The 20,141-nt window shown below is 42.2% G+C and overlaps 1 protein-coding gene across 1 annotated transcript in view; it reads right to left on the bottom strand.

Annotated features, from left to right (window-relative positions):
* PYGB (glycogen phosphorylase B) overlaps positions 1-20,141 on the bottom strand; it is a 153,623-nt gene that overhangs the window by 71,355 nt on the left and 62,127 nt on the right. The window contains exons 3-4 of the mRNA XM_073627986.1: positions 8,307-8,385; positions 198-301 (exon numbers count right to left, since the gene is read on the bottom strand). Of these exons, the coding sequence (XP_073484087.1) occupies positions 198-301; positions 8,307-8,385 (183 nt within the window). The remainder of the gene's footprint in view (positions 1-197; positions 302-8,306; positions 8,386-20,141) is intronic.

Here is a 20,141-nt window from a genome sequence, read left to right as displayed (position 1 = left end):
GGAATTGGGGAAACCCGCATCCAAGTCGCATAGGTGGGAACCCAGCCTAACTGTAGTTCAACTTTAACATACAAAAATTGTTACCAGGAGCAGGGTCACATATGAGAGATGAAAGGTTATTTCTTTTAAATCACATAATATGCATAGTATTACTATTTAAAAAAAAAAATTAAGTACAGCTAAATTAATTTAATTACCTGCCATCCATTGAGAATCCTTTGATTGAATATCCCAAATTCATATCGGATTCCATAGCCGTAGGCAGCCAGACCCAGAGTAGCCATTGAGTCAAGGAAACAAGCTAGAATGCAAGGAAACACAACAGCTGTTATTTCTATTTAATTAAAGGGTCAGCCTACCTGAAACGTCCCATGACTATTCATATATTTGTCAGAGATTCAACCGGTGAGATATCTATGCTTAAATTATTGGATCTGCTTGCTGCGGCCATTATAAATGGCGTATCCAGGACATACAAAACGCCAGGAGAGGACTCAGTCAACCATACTCCACCTATAATACAAAACCCCAGGGGATGATTCGGTCAACCATACCCCACCTATAATACAAAACCCCAGGGGATGATTCAGTCAACCATACTCCACCTATAATACAAAACCCCAGGGGATGATTCGGTCAACCATACCCCACCTATAATACAAAACCCCAGAGGATGATTCAGTCAACCATACTCCACCTATAATACAAAACCCCAGGGGATGATTCAGTCAACCATACCCCACCTATAATACAAAACCCCAGGGGATGATTCAGTCAACCATACCCCAGCTATAATACAAAACCCCATTGGATGATTCAGTCAACCATACCCCACCTATAATACAAAACCCCAGGGGATGATTCAGTCAACCATACTCCACCTATAATTAAACTATCTCTTCTGGATGGACTGAACCTTTAAGATTACATTGATACTATACATTGGGTAAAAGCCACATTGCAGTGTATAATAACTTCCCTAAACTACAAACCTTGCTAAAAGGCATAAATTGGGATAAAATATTAGGAACAAAGAATACGGAGGAGAGATGGGTTTGCTTTAAGAGCATATTATATAAGGGCATTAGCCAATGTATCCCATTGGGTAATAAATTTAAAAGAGCGAACAAACATCCTGGATGGCTTAACTCCAATGTAAAAATGCATATAAAAGCAAAGGATAAGGCCTTCAAAAAATACAAGGTTGAGGGATCATCCTCAGCATTCAGAATTTATAAAGAATGCAATAAGAAATGTAAGGGTGCAATTAGGATGGCTAAGATAGAACATGAAAGACACATAGCGGAGGAGAGCAAAAAAAATCCCAAGAAATTCTTTAAGTATGTAAACGGTAAAAAAGGGAGGACAGACCATATTGGCCCCATAAAGAATGAAGAAGGACATCTGGTTACAAAGGATGGGGAGATGGCAAAGGTATTGAATTTATTCTTCTCCTCACTCTTCATGAGTGAATCGGGGGGCTTCAGTAACCAAAACTGCAGTGTTTATCCTCATGACACAACACAGGAAGCACCTACATGGTTAACAGAGGACGGAATTAAAATTAGACTTGAGAAACTTAACATTAATAAATCACCGGGACCAGATGGCTTGCATCCGAGGGTACTTAGGGAACTCAGTCAGGTGATTGCCAGACCGTTGTTCCTAATTTTTACGGACAGTCTATTGACTGGAATGGTACCAGCTGATTGGAGAAAAGCCAATGTAGCACCAATATTTAAAAAGGGCCCAAAAAACATCCCTGGGAATTACAGACCAGTTAGCCTAACATCAATAGTATGTAAACTCTTGGAGGGGATGATAAGGGACTATATACAAGATTTTAGTAATAAGAATGATATCATTAGCAGTAATCAGCATGGATTCATGAAGAATCGTTCTTGCCAAACCAATCTATTAACCTTCTATGAGGAGGTGAGTTGCCATCTAGATAAAGGAAGGCCCGTAGACGTGGTGTATCTGGATTTTGCAAAAGCATTTGACACAGTTCCCCATAAACGTTTACTGTACAAAATAAGGTGCGTTGGCATGGACCATAGGGTGAGTACATGGATTGAAAACTGGCTACAAGGGCGTGTTCAGAGGGTGGTGATAAATGGGGAGTACTCAGAATGGTCAGGGGGGGGTAGTGGGGTTCCCCAGGGTTCTGTGCTGGGACCAATCCTATTTAATTTGTTCATAAACGACCTGGAGGATGGGATAAACAGTTCAATCTCTGTATTTGCAGACGATACTAAGCTAAGCAGGGCAATACCTTCTCCGCAGGATGTGGAAATCTTGCAAAAAGACCTGAACAAATTAATGGGGTGGGCGACTACATGGCAAATGAGGTTCAATGTAGAAAAATGTAAAATAATGCATTTGGGTGGCAAAAATATGAATGCAATCTATACACTGGGGGGAGAACCTCTGGGGGAATCTAGGATGGAAAAGGACCTGGGGGTCCTAGTAGATGATAGGCTCAGCAATGGCATGCAATGCCAAGCTGCTGCTAATAAAGCAAACAGAATATTGGCATGCATTAAAAGGGGGATCAAATGCAGAGATAAAACGATAATTCTCCCGCTCTACAAGACTCTGGTCCGGCCGCACCTGGAGTATGTTGTCCAGTTCTGGGCACCAGTCCTCAGGAGGGACGTACTGGAAATGGAGCGAGTACAAAGAAGGGCAACAAAGCTAATAAAGGGTCTGGAGGATCTTAGTTATGAGGAAAGGTTGTGAGCACTGAACTTTTTCTCTCTGGAGAAGAGACGCTTGAGAGGGGATATGATTTCAATTTACAAATACTGTACTGGTGACCCCACAATAGGGATAAAACTTTTTTGCAGAAGAGAGTTTAATAAGACTCGTGGCCACTCATTACAATTAGAAGAAAAGAGGTTTAACCTTAAACTACGTAGAGGGTTCTTTACTGTAAGAGTGGCAAGGATGTGGAATTCCCTTCCACAGGCGGTGGTCTCAGCGGGGAGCATTGATAGCTTCAAGAAACTATTAGATAATCACCTGAATGACCGCAATATACAGGGATATGTAATGTAATACTGACACATAATCACACACATAGGTTGGACTTGATGGACTTGTGTCTTTTTTCAACCTCACCTACTATGTAACTATGTAACACATTTTTGTGAATAATGGCAACTGTAAATCTGCACTGAAAGCTACTGTAAGAGCTACTACATAATTACTGGCACACACTGGAAAATGTCTGACCATACTGGTGCATCGGAAATTTCCAGCCATGCAAGTTTGTTAAAAGAGCAGTGGCCATGATCTGTGTTGGCAAACAAGCTGTTTACTGTCCCCTGAATTCTCATGAATATTAATATTTGCTGAACTGCTGGCAGCTTCAAGAGAAAATAAGAGCATAATGAAACTGTACAGCTGTGAGACACACAGGCTGAAAAGGGGCCCCTTCCGACATTTGTCACTGTTGCTCTACATATATGCGGGCTGTTTTCCTCGATGGGCCACCTACACAAAAGCACATGCTGCACAGACAGTATGTCCACTCTGAGCTGTAACACACAGTCAGGGTAATGTGGACTTGGGAATGCTGTTCCAATTCAGACTCAGGATCAATGTGTCCTTGTGTATAGGTGATCAGCAGATGGAAAATAGAAATTTCTATTTGGTATAAAAAAAAAAGCCATTATAATGTAACAGAGTGCCTTGTATAATCACTTTCTGGGCTTCATGATCATCTCTATGGCATTAGAGTTGGAAGTCTAGAAATGCTTATGGGACAAAACCTCCATCACTGAGAAAAACAGAACTAGTCGCTGGGAAGCAGCTTGAAACAGTGCCAAGCTGGCACAGTAACAAAGTGCCCTTCAGCAAATGCAAAAGTAAAGCAATAAAGAGAATTAAGATACATGAACTCTAATTATGCAGTTTGGTGAATGCTTCCAGTTTCATACAAAATATATTCAATATATAAGTGGACATCTACCCGCCATCAGACCGCCACTACTTCATGACATGACATTGTATGGAGCTGGAAGTGGTGACACAGATATATCAAATGCTGCGTTTATGCTTTATGCCAAATAAAGGAGGTCAAACGAGAATATGTCTGCATATGTACAGTTCCAAAGGGGCTAAATAAAAATAACATTTATGCAAATGTGATAAAAAGAAAAAATGAACACAGCTAAAGAATCTATAACAGCCAGTCATTGTTTAAATTGTTGTAAACTCTGTTACACCACTTGTACCTACAGGTAAGCCTAGAATAAGGCTTACCTGTAGGTACTGTAAATATTTCTTAAACCTGCACGGTTTAGGAGATATTTACCATATACGCATTCGCCGACGTCATCGCCGCATGCACACTGAAGAAACGGCTCGATCGTTCCAAAACAAGAGGTATGGGGAGAGAAACGTTCCAATGAGATAACTTTCCCATAGATGACTTTTTAAGCGGAGATTCTGCCTTACTTGGGAGATTTCCTTTAACTTCCAGTTGCATATTTGCAACAGGAAGAGAAGAGAAATTCCCCAAATGGTACACAGACAGCAAGCTAAATAAAAAAAAAAACTAATCTTTAAAAAAAAAAAAAAAAAAAGGAAGGTTTAGCCATAAATACACTTTAAGGACTGCTATAGTGTTTAACAATGAAATGCTTGATTGTGTATGAAGCAATGCTATGGAGATTATGATTAAGCGAATTTGATTAGTGAAACGCGTCAAGCTCTGCTGTGACTGTATCGATGTTATCCACATGGATTTGAATTTACAATAAAGCTGCATTTTATTCCTCTATACCTTGGAGTGCGGTCAAACTCTTTATGTTTCTTTGGCTATGGTGATCATATAGCTCCACTTTGTCAAAACACCTCTACATATGCTAAAAAAAAATTCCTAATGTGCACGTATATACAATCCCAATTCCAAAAAAGTTGGGACGCTGTGTAAAATCTACATAAAAACTGAATGCAATTATTTGCAAACCTCATAAACTCATATTTTACTCACAGTAGAAAATAGAAAAAATAACAAAAATTTTAAAAAGGAGAAAATAGACCAATTTTAAAGCGGAGTTCCGCCGGAAAAAAAATTTAAAAGTCAGCAGCTACAAATACTGCAGCTGCTAAATTTTAACTGCTTGAGGACCAGCTGCCGCAGTTTTACTGCAGGCAGGTTGGCTCCGCTGCGCGAAATCACATTATTATACGTGATCTTGCGAGGCCTGGATAGGGTGCCCGCCGGGAGCTCCGTGAGTCCGACCGCAGGACACCCGCGATCGTCTCACAGTGAGGAAGAACAGGGAAATGCTAATGTAAACAAGCATTTTCCTGTTCTGCCTAGTGACAGGACACTGATCACAGCTCTTTGTAATGGAGCGGTGATCAGTGTTGTGTCACACATAGCCCCTCCCCCTCAAAGTTAGAACACATCCCTAGGACACACTTAACCCCTGCAGTGCCCCCTCCTGGTTAACCCCTTCACTGCCAGTCACATTTCCACAGTAATCAGTGCATTTTTAATCGCACTTATCGCTGTATAAATGTGAATGGTCCCAAATAGCACCAAAAGTGTCCGATGTGTCCGCCATAATGTCAGTCACGATAAAAATCGTTGATCACTGCCATTACTAGTAAAAAAAAAAATATTAATAAAAATGCCATAAATCTATCCCCTATTTTGCAGACGCTATAACTTTTGTGCAAACCAATCAATATACGCTTATTGAGATTTTTTTTACCAATAATATGTAGAAGAATACGATCGGATTAAACTGAGGAAAAAAAATGTTTTTTTTATATATTTTTTTGGGGGATATTTATTATAGTAAAAAGTAAAAAATAATGCGTTTTTTTCAAAATTGTCACTCTTTTTTTGTTTATAGCGCAAAAAATAAAAACCACAGAGGTGATCAAATACCACCAAAAGAAAGCTCTATTTGTGGGGAAAAAGGACGTCAATTTTGTTTGGGAGACACGTCGCACGACCGCGCAATTGTCAGTTAAATTGACGCAGTGCCGAAAAAAGTGCTCTGGTCTTTGGCCAGCCAAATGCTCCAGGGCTGAGGTGGTTAAAATAAGGACACTTACCTGTGCAGGGCGCCTGCAATGTCCTCACCCGAAGCCGACCCGTCCCTCGGCTCCAGGTGCAGGCATCTTCAGTAAGGGAATCAGAAAGTGAAGCCTTGCGTCTTTGCAGCCCGGTTCCCTACTGCACATGCACGAGTTGCGCTGCGCATTCAGGATTGTTTCTGCTGTCTTCTGGGACCTGTGTGTCTCCCAGAAGACAGCGGGGGGGGGGGGGACAGAGGAGGGGCCAGACATGGCATAGTTTGCCGCAGATTCTGCAGCGCTCTTTTGCCGGAAGTGGGAGCAAGTACCTGTATTAGACAGGTATCTGCTCCCCCCTCCCCCCTGAAAGGTTCCAAATGTGACACCGGAGGGGGTGATTAACCGGATCAGCGGAAGTTCCATTTCTGGGTGGAACTCCTCTTTAAAAAAAATATGGTAATTTTTAAAATTATGGCAGCAACGGGTCTCAAGAAGGAAAATATTGGAACAGGACAACAAAAAAGCTGGCAAAGTAAGCGGTACTAACAAGGAAGAGTTGGAAAAATTTTTTGATACTAATTAGGTTAATTGGCAACAGGTCAGTAACATATTGGGTATAAAAAGAGCATCTTAGAGAGTCAGAGTCTCAAACATAAAGATTGTCAGAGATTCACCAATCTGTAAAAAGCATTGAACAGTTTTAGAATAATGTTCCTCAATGTAAAATTAAAAAAAAAAAAAAAAAAAAAAAAAAAAAAAAAAACTTTAACCACTTGCTTACTGGGCACTTAAACCCCCTTCCTACGCAGACCAATTATCAGCTTTCAGCGCTGTCACTCTTTGAATGACAATTGCGCGGTCATGCTACAGTTTACCCAAATGAAATTTTTATCATTTTTTTCACACAGATAGAGCTTTCTTTTGGTGGTATTTAATTGCTGCTGGGTTTTTTATTTTTTTGCTAAATAAAACAAAAAGGGCATCAAAATTTTGAAAAAAACAAAAAACAAAACTGTTTCATAGTTTGTTATAAAATTTTGAAAACAGGTAATTTTTCCCCTTCACTGATGTGCGCTGATGATGCTGTGCTGATGGGCACTGATAGGCACTGATAAGGCGGAACTAATGGGCACTGATAGGTGGCACTGAAGGGCACTGATAAGCGACACTGATAGGTGGCACTGATGGGCACTGGTAAGTGACACTGATAGGCAGCACTGATCTGTGGCACTAATTATTAGACACTGATGGGCATTGATTGGCAACACTGGTGGGCATTGATGGATGGCACTGTGGGCGCTGGTAGGTGGCACTGGTGGGTACTGGCAGGTGGCACTGGTGGGTGGCACAGTGGGCACTGGCAGGTGACACTGGTGGGCACAGCAGCGGCTTTCTGAGTGAGGGAACGATGTCCCTCTGACAGAAGCCAGTGATCGGCTTTTTTTTATACCGGTTACCGAGCTTCTGTTTACATCAGTGATCAGTCTTCATTGGCTGACAGCTGATCACATGGTAAGGGTCCGGGATCGACCCCTTACTCGGATCTGTGATCAGCCAAATCTCATAAACTCAGTAATCACAGAGCGCACCGCTCGTGACCTGCAGGGTCGCGCAGACTGCGCTTGCTCGGGAGGATGTCCATGGACTCCCTCCCGGCAATTAAGGCCCGCGCTGCAGCCGTCTTTCAGCTATAGCGCGGATGGCAAGTAGTTAAATATATGATCATCTGCAGTGCATAATATCCTTAAACGATTCTGAGAATCAGGAGGAATCTCTGTGTACAAGGAACAAGGATGAAACACAATCTTGGATGCTCATGATCTTCGGGCCCACAGATAGCAGTGCATTAAAACCAGGTATGATTCTGTGATCGACATCGCTGCATGGGCTCAGGAATACTTCAAAAAATCACTGCCTGTGAATACAGTTTACCATGCCATACAAAAATACAAACTAAAGCTCTATCATGTAAAGAATCACTGTGTTCTACCGGCAGGGACAGCTCCCCCCAGAGTAACACAATAGCTCAGCAGGAGGGATTCCCCCATCAACACCGACTGTTTTGATGGGGGAATAGGACGATTTTCTTTCCTGCCATGCATCATCTATATCCTGCTTTAGTCAATAGCTATCAGCATTGTAGTCTACTATTTGAACTGGTCCCCAACTCAGGATGTTGATACGAAAGGGCTAGGCTGTTCATTTCAAGTGCTGTATGCTAATGAGCACCCCAAGTAGGGTCTTTGGATTATAAAAAGGTATACCTGCCAAGCGTCCCAGTCCGCCATTGCCGAGACCTGCATCTTCTTCAATCTCCTCCAGCTCCTCCATATCCAGGCCCAGCTGTAATGAAACAAGTGTGACGTCAAACTTTATCTTAAAAACAATTCACAATATTCAATCTGACAACAGGGCTTTGTTTGCCATCTGAACACTGCTAGTTAGTAAGATGCATACCCAATACCTGTAACTTGTAGAGGTTGTCATGGGTGTGGAAACTAAATATCATTCAGATATTTCCTTACAAGTGCTAAACATGCCCTATAGACAGAGATTTTCTAGATATATTTGGTGAATAAACCAGGCAACTTTTATTGAAATTGTATGGTTGGAACGCAGCAATGACACATTATCTGTATATCTTGGAGAATCAATCATGAAAAACTGGAGTATGGATTTAACATTAAAATGTAGAAGAAAATCAATGCAGAACACCAGGCCGTCAGCAAATTCTATATCTGAACTGCATAAATATGATTGGCTTTGTCTTCCAAACTATTTGTATTCCTGGTCACCCATTCTTCTGATCCAGGCATTCATACAGTCCTGTACAATAAAGCCCTGGACCTCCCTTCAAATAAAACTGTTAGAGGAAATACAGGTTTTAGAACTCCAGCATCGCCGTTGGGAGGGAATTGATGCATTTGAGGCGGTAGATCACGGACATTCTTCATTACAAGGCGAAGGCAGTTATACAATCAGGTAGAAAGGCAACATACGAATTGGGAGACAAATGCAGTAAATTGTTGGCTGGGAAACTTAAAGAAAGAAGTACGACAACATATATACCTCAAATAAAAGGGGGAAATGGACAGTTAATATCATTGCCAAGGGATATAGCTCTGAGGTTTGGAGAGTATTATTCCTCTCTATATAACCTGGCTCCAACACCCTCACCTCTTCCCATAGTGGAGGAATATCTTTCCTCAGCACAGCTCCCTCGGATATCATCATTAGCCCGTCATAACTTGGAGACCGAAGAACTATATACTGCATTAAAAATGGTCAAATCCGGGAAAGCTCCAGGACCTGATGGATTTTCCATACAGTACAATAAGAGTTTTATTGCGATATTGGGTATCCATATGACAAAGGTATTTAATGCTCTGGACCGGACTGTAACTGCAGTTAAGCAATTCCACCAGGTTAAGGGCACAACCTAGCCCATGACTGGACAATGAAGAAGCAGGAGCACACTGATGAGGTCATCTCTCCTCATCTTCTCCCCTCCTGTAAGCATGCTCACTTTGACTGAAACCACTGTAAATAACAATACAGTATGATCCCCAAACTGCAATAACTCCAGCATGTGATTGCAACAGGATAAGCACAGCAAGACACACAGCCTCTCTGTTCACTCTTTTAAACCTATAACACTATGCAATGCAATGGCGACCTGAGTTTCTCAGATTACCGCCTCTTCTAGTTTGAGTGCTGCAGTAGAGGAGATTAAAGGATGCCAACATTTAGAATCACAGGAAAAATAGATTTGAGGCATTGGACACAGACAGTAGAAACAAACTTCACATCACCCAGATTGCTTGTATTCAGCAGCTTTCTATAACCACTTAAGGACCAGCCTCGTTTTGGATTTTAGGTGTTTACATGTTTAAAACAGTTTTTTTTGCAAGAAAATTACTTAGAACCCCCAAACATTATATATTGTTTTTTTCTAACATCCTAGAGAATAAAATGGCGGTCATTGCAATACTTTTTTTTTGCACCGTATTTGAGCAGCGGTCTTATAAGCGCACTTTTTTTGGAAAAAATTCACTTTTTTGAATAAAAAAATAAGACAACAGTAAAGTTAGCCCAATTTTTTTATATACTGTGAAATATGATGTTACACCAAGTAAATTGATACCCAACATGTCACGCTTCAAAATTGCGCCCGCTCGTGGAATAGCGTCAAACTTTTACCCTTAAAAATCTCCATAGGTGACGTTTAAAAAATTCTACAGGTTGCATGTTTTGTGTTACAGAGGAGGTCTAGGGCTAGAATTAATGCTCTCGCTCTACCGGTCGCGGCGATACCTCACATGTGTGGTTTGACTACCGTTTTCATATGCGGGCGCTACTCACGTATGCGTTCGCTTCGGCGCGCGAGCTCGGCGGGACAGGGCGCTTTAAAAAAAAATTTTTTTTTTTTTTATTATTTATTTTACTTTATTTTATTTTTTCACTGTTTTAAAAAAAAAATTTGCATCACTTTTATTCCTATTACAAGGAATGTAAACATCCCTTGTAAAAGAAAAAAGCATGACAGGTCCTCTTAAATATGAGATCTGGGGTTCAAAAAGTCCTCAGATATTTAGAGTAAATGCAAATGCAAAAAAAAAAAAAAAAAAAAAAAAAATTCGTTTAAAAAAAATGACACAAAAAAATGTGCGCTCCGGCCGTCCTATGGTATAGAGACGGGTGGGCGCCATCTTAGCCTCACTCGTCTTTATACTGAGGAACAGAAAGGACCCGATCGCCTCCGCCGCTACCGACGGCTCCGGTAAGCGGCGGAGGGCGCGGGAGAGCTGCGGGAGGGGGGTGGCACCTCTCCCGCCAGCAATAACGGTGATCTCGCGGCGAACCTGCCGCAGAGACCACCATTATCGTGTACAGGATCGCCGGCCCTAAAGATGGATACCTCGGTTGTGGCAGCAGCTGCTACCGTTACAGAGATATCCATCTTTAAAGTGATGACGTATATATACAGTGGCCGGTCCTTCCACCCCCAGATTTAGGAGTTACCTAACATGAGAAATCCACCTGTAGTTGAGCCAAAAAGAATGCCAAACAAAGTTTAGGAGTCCAAAGAGTTTATTGATTCCACAATGACAGAAAGGAAAAAAAGAGTTCCCCCTTTATTAGTTATTTAATAGTGTGTCAAAAGGACCGAGAACAGAAAGATCCTGGGAATGTGAATCCAAATCTGGAGATTGTTATGCGAGTGGTTGTGCTTACTACAGCGGTGGAGCAGTATGGACACTAGTGATGTCCATTATAATTTAATTAGAGGATTTGATGCTGATGAAGGGTGATTTTTGATGAAGGATGTTGGATGCTATTTTTGTATTCCTCCCCAGCGGAGCTTCACCCAAAAAGGGGAAGGTCCACTTGCTTGCATCCTCCCCCTCTCCCCTGTCATATTTGGCATTTTTTTGGGGGGGGTACCTGCTCCCACTTCTGCTCAGATGTGCTGTGGCACATCTGACCAGCAGTTCGCCCCCCCCCCCCCCCCCCCCCCCACATCACAGGTCCCAGAAGACAGCAGGAACATTCACAGATTGCAGCACGGCTTACACATGCGCAGTAGGAAACTGTCCGTTAAGATGCTGGTACCTGCACCCAAAGCCAATTGAAGAATCGGCTCAGGTGAGGACATCCCTGGATCCCTGGACAGGCAAGTGTCCTTATAATAAAAGTCAGCAGCTACAGTATTTGAAGCTGCTGACTTTACATTTTTTTGGGACGAGCCTGGAACTCTTCTTTAGGACTCTTGTTTGGTGCTCTCGCACTCAACTACAAATGAACACAACGAATGAGATTATTTGCCAGTCTCATGTAAAATATAAAAAAAAAAGTGTTAATTTGGGTAAAGCGGGGAAAGGTTAGACCTTTTGATGTGAAGATTCAGCCCTCTGTTTCTTCTGATGACCACTGTTGTCACCGGGGCAAGAAGGGAGGGGAAAACCCCCCAGTAGGGACCCCGGTTCCCATGAGAACTCTCTAAGTCTAGCATTCCATAAACTTTGGAGAGATTGTCTCTCATTTCTTGTTGTATCACCAAATTCATAATAGGTATATTCTGAATAGGTTACAAGACCATATGCAAAAAGATTGGCAAATAAAATGACAGATACACACACAGTATCTCACAAAAGTGAGTACACCTCACATTTTTGTGAATATTTTATTATATCTTTTCATGTAACACTGAAAAAATGACACTTTGCTACAATGTAAAGTAGTGAGTGTACAGCTTGTATAACAGTGTAAATTTGCTGTCCGTTCAAAATAACTCAACACACAGCCATTCATGTCTAAACCGCTTGTAACAAAAGTGAGTACACCCCTAAGTGAAAAGGTCTAAATTGGGCCCAATTCACTATTTTCCCTCCCTGGTGTCATGTGACTCATTAGTGTTAAAAGGCCTCAGGTGTGAATGGGGAGCAGGTGTGTTAAATTTGATGTTATCGCTCTCACTCTCTCATACTGGTCACTGGAAGTTCAACATGGCACCTCATCGCAAAGAACGCTCTGAGGATCTGAAAAAAAGAATTGTTGCTCTAAATAAACAGCAAAACTACAAGTCCTATCATGCCTCTGGGTGTCATTCTTGTGGCTGTCAGAGTCTTTCTATGCCTCCAGGGACTTCTGTAACAGCTGGAGGTCCACTAATTGCATATCCTTGGCCTAGGTTATAAGAAGATTGCCAAGACCCTGAAACTGAGCTGCAGCACGATCGCCAAGACCATACAGCGGTTTAACAGGGCAGGTTCTACTCAGAACAGGCCTCGCCATGGTTGACCAAAGAAGTTGAGTGCATGTGCTCAGCGTCATACCCAGAGGTTCTCTTTAGGAAATAGATGTATGAGTGCTGCCAGCATTGCTGCAGAGGTAGAAGGGGTGGGGGATCAGCCTGTCAGTGCTCAGACCATGCGCCGCACACTGCATCAAATTGGTCTGCATGGCTGTCGTCCCAGAAGGAAGCTTCTTCTAACGATAATGCACAAGAAAGCCTGCAAACAGTTTGCTGAAGACAAGCAGACTAAGGACATGGATTACTGGAACCATGCCCTGTGGTCTGATGAGACCAAGATAAACTTATTTGGTTCAAATGGTGTCAAGCGTGTGCGGCGGCAACCAGGTGAGGAGTACAAAGGCAAGTGTGTCTTGCCTACAGTCAAACATGGTGGTGGGAGTGTCATGTTCTGGGGCTGCATAAGTGTTGCCAGCACTGGGGAGCTACAGTTCATTGAGGGGACCATGAATGCCAACATGTACCGTCACATACTGAAGCAGAGCATGATCCCCTCCCTTTGGAGACTGGGCCGCAGGGCAGTATTCCAACATGATAACGACCCCAAACACACCTCCAAGATAACCACTGCCTTGCTAAAGAAGCTGAGGGTAAAGGTGATGGCCAAGCATGTCTCCAGACCTAAACCCTATTGAGTATCTGTGGGGCATCCTCAAATGGAAGGTGGAGAAGCGCAAGGTCTGTAACATCCACCAGCTCCGTGATGTCGTCATGGAGGAGTGGAAGGGTACTCCAGTGGCAACCTGTGAAGCTCTGGTGAACTCCATGCCCAAGAGGGTTTAGGCAGTGCTGGAAAATAATGGTGGCCACACAAAATATTGACACTTTATGCCCAATCTGGACATTTTCACTTAAGGGTGTACTCACTTTTGTTGACAGCGGTTTAGACATTAATGGCTATGTGTTGAGTATTTTTGACAGCAAATGTACACTGTTATACAAGCTGTATACTCAATACTTTACATTGTAGCAAAGTATAATTTCTTCAGTGTTGTCACATGAAAAGATATAATAAAATATTTACAAAAATCTGAGGGGTGTACTCACTTTTGTGAGATAAAGTCAGGTCCAAAAATTTTGGGACATCGACACAATTCTAATCTTTTTGGCTCTATACACCACCACAATGGATTTGAAATGAAATGAACGAGATGTGCTTTAACTGCAGACTTTCAGCTTTAATTTGAGGGTATTTACATCCAAATCAGGTGAACGGTGTAGGGATTGCAACAGTTTGTATATGTGCCTCCCACTTTTTAAGGGACCAAAAGTAATGGGACAATTGGCTGCTCAGCTGTTCCATGGCCAGATGTGCGTTATTCCCTCATTATCCCATTTACAAGGAGCAGATAAAAAGTCCAGAGTTCATTTTAAGTGTGCTATTTGCATTTGAAATCTGTTGCTGTCAACTCTCAATATGAGATCCAAAGAGCTGTCACTATCAGTGAAGAAAGCCATCATTAGGCTGAAAAAACAAAACAAACCCATTAGAGAGATAGCAAAAACATTAGGTGTGGCCAAATCAACTGTTGGGAACATCCTTAAAAAGAAAGAATGCACCGGTGAGCTCAGCAACATCAAAAGACCCAGAAGACCACAGAAAACAACTGTGGTGGATGACCGAAGAATTCTTTCCCTGGTGAAGAAAACACCCTTCACAACAGTTGGCCAGATCAAGAACACTCTCCAGGAGGTAGGTGTATGTGGAAGGCCAGATTGGAGTTTGCCAAACAACATTTAAAAAAGCCTTCACAGTTCTGGAACAACATCCTATGGACAGATGAGACCAAGATCAACTTGTACCAGAGTGATGGGAAGAGAAGAGTATGGAGAAGGAAAGGAACTGTTCATGATCCAAAGCATACCACCTCATCAGTGAAGCATGGTGGTGGTAGTGTCATGGCGTGGGCATGTGTGGCTGCCAATGGAACTGGTTCTCTTGTATTTATTGATGTGACTGCTGACAAAAGCAGCAGGATGAATTCTGAAGTGTTTCCGGCAATATTATTTGCTCCACGAATAGCTCCACTAAAACGGTGGTAAAGCGCCGCTACAAATAGCGGCGCTTTGCCACCGACGCCCCATGTGAAAGCAGCTGAATAGTTTAAAAAAAATATAACTTCCTTTAATCACGAAAACAAAAACAACTTTCTACTGGGATTCACAAATAATGACTTTGTCCTGTGAATTCAGAAGTATGGGGGATGGGAGCCACAGATACAACCCCGGGAGACTGCAGCTGCATACTTGAAAACAGAATATTTGTAGTTTTGTGTTGCGTTTCCTGTTTTATTTTTTTCCTAAAGTTGAACTCTAAGCAGATACGAAGGCAATATCAAGGAATGCAAATATACAATAAATTCAGGAGCCGATTAAGGCCACCTTTACATGGGTGATAATGTACATACATGAGTGACTGGAAAGCCAGAAAGACACAGCCAGGCCGTGGACTCTTCCCGCTGGAATTGGGCACATTTTTTCCCCTCATCAGTAGAAATACAGTTATCTCAAACAAGAATATTTATTTACACATTGTCACACTAATTTAAAGCTGAACTCTAAATATGAATTTTATTGCATATTTACATTGGTCCAGTTTGGCATGTAAGTGTACATATCTCATACCTGAGGGGCTGTTGGAGAAGCCAAACATCATGATAGTAGTTGGCGCTGCAACAGTGCATTTTTTCAGTGAATACAAGATGATCTTTGACTGGACAAGATGGAAACTGCAACATCACCGCCCCACATCTCCACTTCTTCCATTAAGAGTGCACCTCATAATCGCTAAAAATACAAGGAATTCTGTGAATGGCAGCTGATATTGATTGCCCTTGTTTTTAGGGTGGCAGTAAAAAAAAAAGAAAAAAAGTGCTCTGTCAGTAAATTTCCCATGTTTTGTCAGTAAAAAAATGCAATAGGAGGTGGGCAACCCTGGCAGCTACAGGATTTGTAGCTGCTGACTTTTTTTCTTAATTTTTTTTTTCCTCGAGTGGCAAACCGCTTTAACCACTTGCTGACCGCCTTCCGCATATATACTGCGGCAAGGTGGCTGGCTGCACAATGTCGCAGTCCAGCCAAAAATCGCTGATACCTCCCATTAATAGTAAAAGCAATAATAAATAAAAGTCCCTAAATCTTTCCCCTATTTTGTAGATGCTAAAACTTTTGCGCAAACCAATTAAGTGACAGGTACAATTTGCACTTAAAAGCTTTCAGAAGGCCAAGTTTGGCAGTTTTGAATGCTGTAATTTTTTTTTTTTTTTTTTTTTAAATCTTTGCGCCTTTAAGTTTTCGGTAACCAGAAGTGATGTCATGATGATGTCAGTGATGTGAAACCTTATCACACATAGGTGAGTAGGTACACAGTGAAAGGGATCACCAATAGAAAGACCCATTTATGGCTGAGAAGACCCGTAATAAATGTTCATGGTCAAACAATAAATAGCAGTCTTCTAGTCCTTTAGATAAACAATTTATATAAATCCAGTATCCCAAAACGACAGACCGGCTTACTACCACCGAAAGAAATGAAGGCTTACCAGATGTGATGGACCCGGTAGGGCATACGCCAAACTGGGTCAGATAAGGCTTGGGTGGTAGAAAGCTGTGGATATCTGTGGTGTTGCAGACTGCTTGGTTCCTCCAACGAGTGTCCGGGTCCTGGAAGATGTGTGAAACTCAAGGGATATGGATGGTTCTGTAAGCCCCAGGGGGGAGGGGGTGAGGTATTCCGTGAGTGGTTCCCTCAAACCAATCGTTCATTGGGTGTAGATATTGAATGAAGAAGAAAGAAAAAAGGGGCACATAGTGTAAATCCGCATAAAAAAGTTTAATAAAAGCTGTAAGGAAATACACTCACGTATAAGTCCACAGGATAATGCAGCGCTGAGAAAAAGTGGCGACAATGGGGTCCTGCCCGACGCGTTTCGTCCTAAAAAGGCGTCATCTGGGAAGGCTTTCTTCTTCATTCAATATCTACACCCAATGAACGATTGGTTTGAGGGAACCACTCACGGAATACCTCACCCCCTCCCCCCTGGGGCTTACAGAACCATCCATATCCCTTGAGTTTCACACATCTTCCAGGACCCGGACACTCGTTGGAGGAACCAAGCAGTCTGCAACACCACAGATATCCACAGCTTTCTACCACCCAAGCCTTATCTGACCCAGTTTGGCGTATGCCCTACCGGGTCCATCACATCTGGTAAGCCTTCATTTCTTTCGGTGGTAGTAAGCCGGTCTGTCGTTTTGGGATACTGGATTTATATAAATTGTTTATCTAAAGGACTAGAAGACTGCTATTTATTGTTTGACCATGAACATTTATTACGGGTCTTCTCAGCCATAAATGGGTCTTTCTATTGGTGATCCCTTTCACTGTGTACCTACTCACCTATGTGTGATAAGGTTTTAGCGCTACACTCTGTCGTTTTTTGCACATATACTTTGTTGGTTGTGTTAGCTGCTTTTTCTTTTCTTATGAGCAGCGCAGGATTATTTTTGTATATATTCCTCATCAAAGCCCCACTGAAGCCTCATCAAAGCCCCACCGAAGCCTCATCAAAGCCCCACCGAAGCCTCATCAAAGCCCCACTGAAGCCTCATCAAAGCCCCACCGAAGCCTCATCAAAGCCCCACCGAAGCCTCATCAAAGCCTCATCTAAGCCTCATCAAAGCCCCACCGAAGCCTCATCAAAGCCCCACCGAAGCCTCATCAAAGCCCCACCGAAGCCTCATCAAAGCCCCACCGAAGCCTCATCAAAGCCCCACCGAAGCCTCATCAAAGCCCCACCGAAGCCTCATCAAAGCCCCACCGTAGCCTCATCAAAGCCCCACCGTAGCCTCATCAAAGCCCCACCGAAGCCTCATCGAAGCACCAAGCAAAAGCAAGGTGTAAACACGACTGTAAGCGAACCATTTTAGTTAGTGACAGGAGCTTTGACTGTCGTTCAGAGAGCTTTAACAAAGCGTGTCCGATGCCATGTTTTGAAGCACGTGTAAACTAGCCCTTACATTCACGGCATGATTCGGGAATGTAACTGTTTTTTTTAAAACTGTTAAATCTATGGGTTTACTTCTGCTTTCAAGGGTCCCCACCTAGAAGGTCTAGAGATCAGCCACTAGAAGTTTCTGCTTTCCAACAAGGACATAAATGCAGCAAAAATAAATCAATCATACGACTGCTAAGGGGCCCAAAAAACACAGGAATATCCCTGTCTAACTGCTCACTGATTTAATAACGTAGGAATAGAATTTGGGAAATTTAAAATACAAGCTTATATACATTTCTGAAAGCAATTGGTATTCTGTCTTACTAGAGGACTTTCCTTTGTGATAGAGCATAGAGAAGCATGGCGGTCACAATGATTTTGCTATGAAGCCTCAACGGATGTTGTTATAGTGCTGCTTTCACAACAATGATGTTCAAAGCAGCTGGTCAGATTTTAAATATTTAAAAGTAATGTCTAAGAACAGACAATGCAAGGCGCCTAATATTATCTTTTATAGGCCTAAAATCCTCCTCGGTGCGCCTCTTTAAAACTAATATTTGTGGGGCCTCTCTAACACTAAGGCCCTGGAAAATTCCATCCCACAGAGCTTCAGGCTCCATGCACTGGGCTTAAAAAAACGTATTTTCTCTTGGGAGTAAAAAACGCTCATATAGAGCATTTTCTGTACAAAGTTTAGATGAGTTTTGCATTATTTCTGCCTCCAAGCTCCAATCAGAAACGCGAACCAGAAGAGGTTTTTTTTTTGCCTCTAAACGTTAAACTCAAAATATGCCTCTTAACGTTCTAATGTGCATGGACACATAGGATAACATTGAGCTGCTTCTACAGGCAGAACACAAAACCCTGTTTTTTTAAGCCAGTGTGCATGGAGCCTCAATGGCAAATAAAGGTGCTCTCAATGGTCAAGGCAAGTTATCACCATTTAGTCCTGAAGTCAAACCTCTAGTAAAGCAAGTCATATATGGATTGAATTTTCTCCAATTCCTGCGAAATTGGCAGAAATTTGTTCAGTGGGTGGCCCTATCGGCACCACCTGGCTTGACAATAGTAGATTTTTCAAGTCAATTTTTGCCAAAGGAGCTGGGTGGAAAATTCTTGGTTGGACAGTACCTGTATCCAATTAGATGCATGCGTTGTTAGGGTATTCTGACAGGCGCAGGTGCCAGAATTTCAAAATTTGTCCACCCACCTTGTTTAGTGTGAATCGGGCACGTCAAGTGGAAGGAAGATTTTTGGACTAGGAAAGATGATAGCGGGCATCCTGTAGTGCCTACTCTTAGGCAAGGCTTTTGTGTGTTTTCAGTGGCTGGCAGGTTAGTTCTAATGTGGTAGTCCAATCAAACATGATATTTATCTCATAGATGTATTCCTGTATCAACCAAAGGTTCTTATAAGGACATCTCCTGGAGAGAGCTTTCAGTCCCCCCCCTCCATCCCCATGTCATGGGGTCTTATTCATATAGTTACATAGTTACATAGTAGGTGAGGTCGAAAAAAGACACAAGTCCATCAAGTCCAACCTATGTGTGTGATTATATGTCAGTATTACCTTGTATATCCCTGTATGTTGTGGTCGTTTAGGTGCTTATCTAATAGTTTCTTGAAACTATCGATGCCCCCTGCTGAGACCCCGCCTGTGGAAGGGAATTCCACATCCTTGCCGCTCTTACAGTAAAGAACCCTCTACGAAGTTTAAAGTTAAACCTCTTTTCTTCTAATTTTAATGAGTGGACATGAGTCTTGTTAAACTCCCTTACGCAAAAAAGTTTTATCCCTATTGTGGGGTCACCAGTATGGTATTTGTAAATTGAAAAAAATATCCCCTCAAGTGTCTCTTCTCCAGAGAGAATAAGTTCAGTGCTCGCAACCTTTCTTCATAACTAATATCCTCCAGACCCTTTATTAGCTTTGTTGCCCTTCTTTGTACTCGCTCCATTTCCAGTACATCCTTCCTGAGGACTGGTGCCCAGAACTGGACAGCATACTCCAGGTGCGGCCGGACCAGAGTCTTGTAGAGCTGGAGAATTATCGTTTTATCTCTGGAATTAATCCCCTTTTTAATGCATGCCAATATTCTGTTTTCTTTGTTAGCAGCAGCTTGACATTGCATGCCATTGCTGAGCCTATCATCTACTAGGACCCCAGGTCCTTTTCCATCCTAGATTCCCCCAGAGGTTCACCCCCTAGTGAGTAGATTGCATTCATATTTTTGCCACCCAAATGCATTATTTTACATTTTTCTACATTGAACCTCATTTGCCATGTAG

The sequence above is a fragment of the Aquarana catesbeiana genome, linkage group LG04 (genome assembly GCF_042186555.1).
Source record: "Aquarana catesbeiana isolate 2022-GZ linkage group LG04, ASM4218655v1, whole genome shotgun sequence".
NCBI classification, from domain to species: Eukaryota; Metazoa; Chordata; class Amphibia; order Anura; family Ranidae; genus Aquarana; species Aquarana catesbeiana.
The sequence above is the reverse complement of the archived record's forward strand: the minus strand, read 5'-3'. Positions and strand labels throughout refer to the sequence as shown.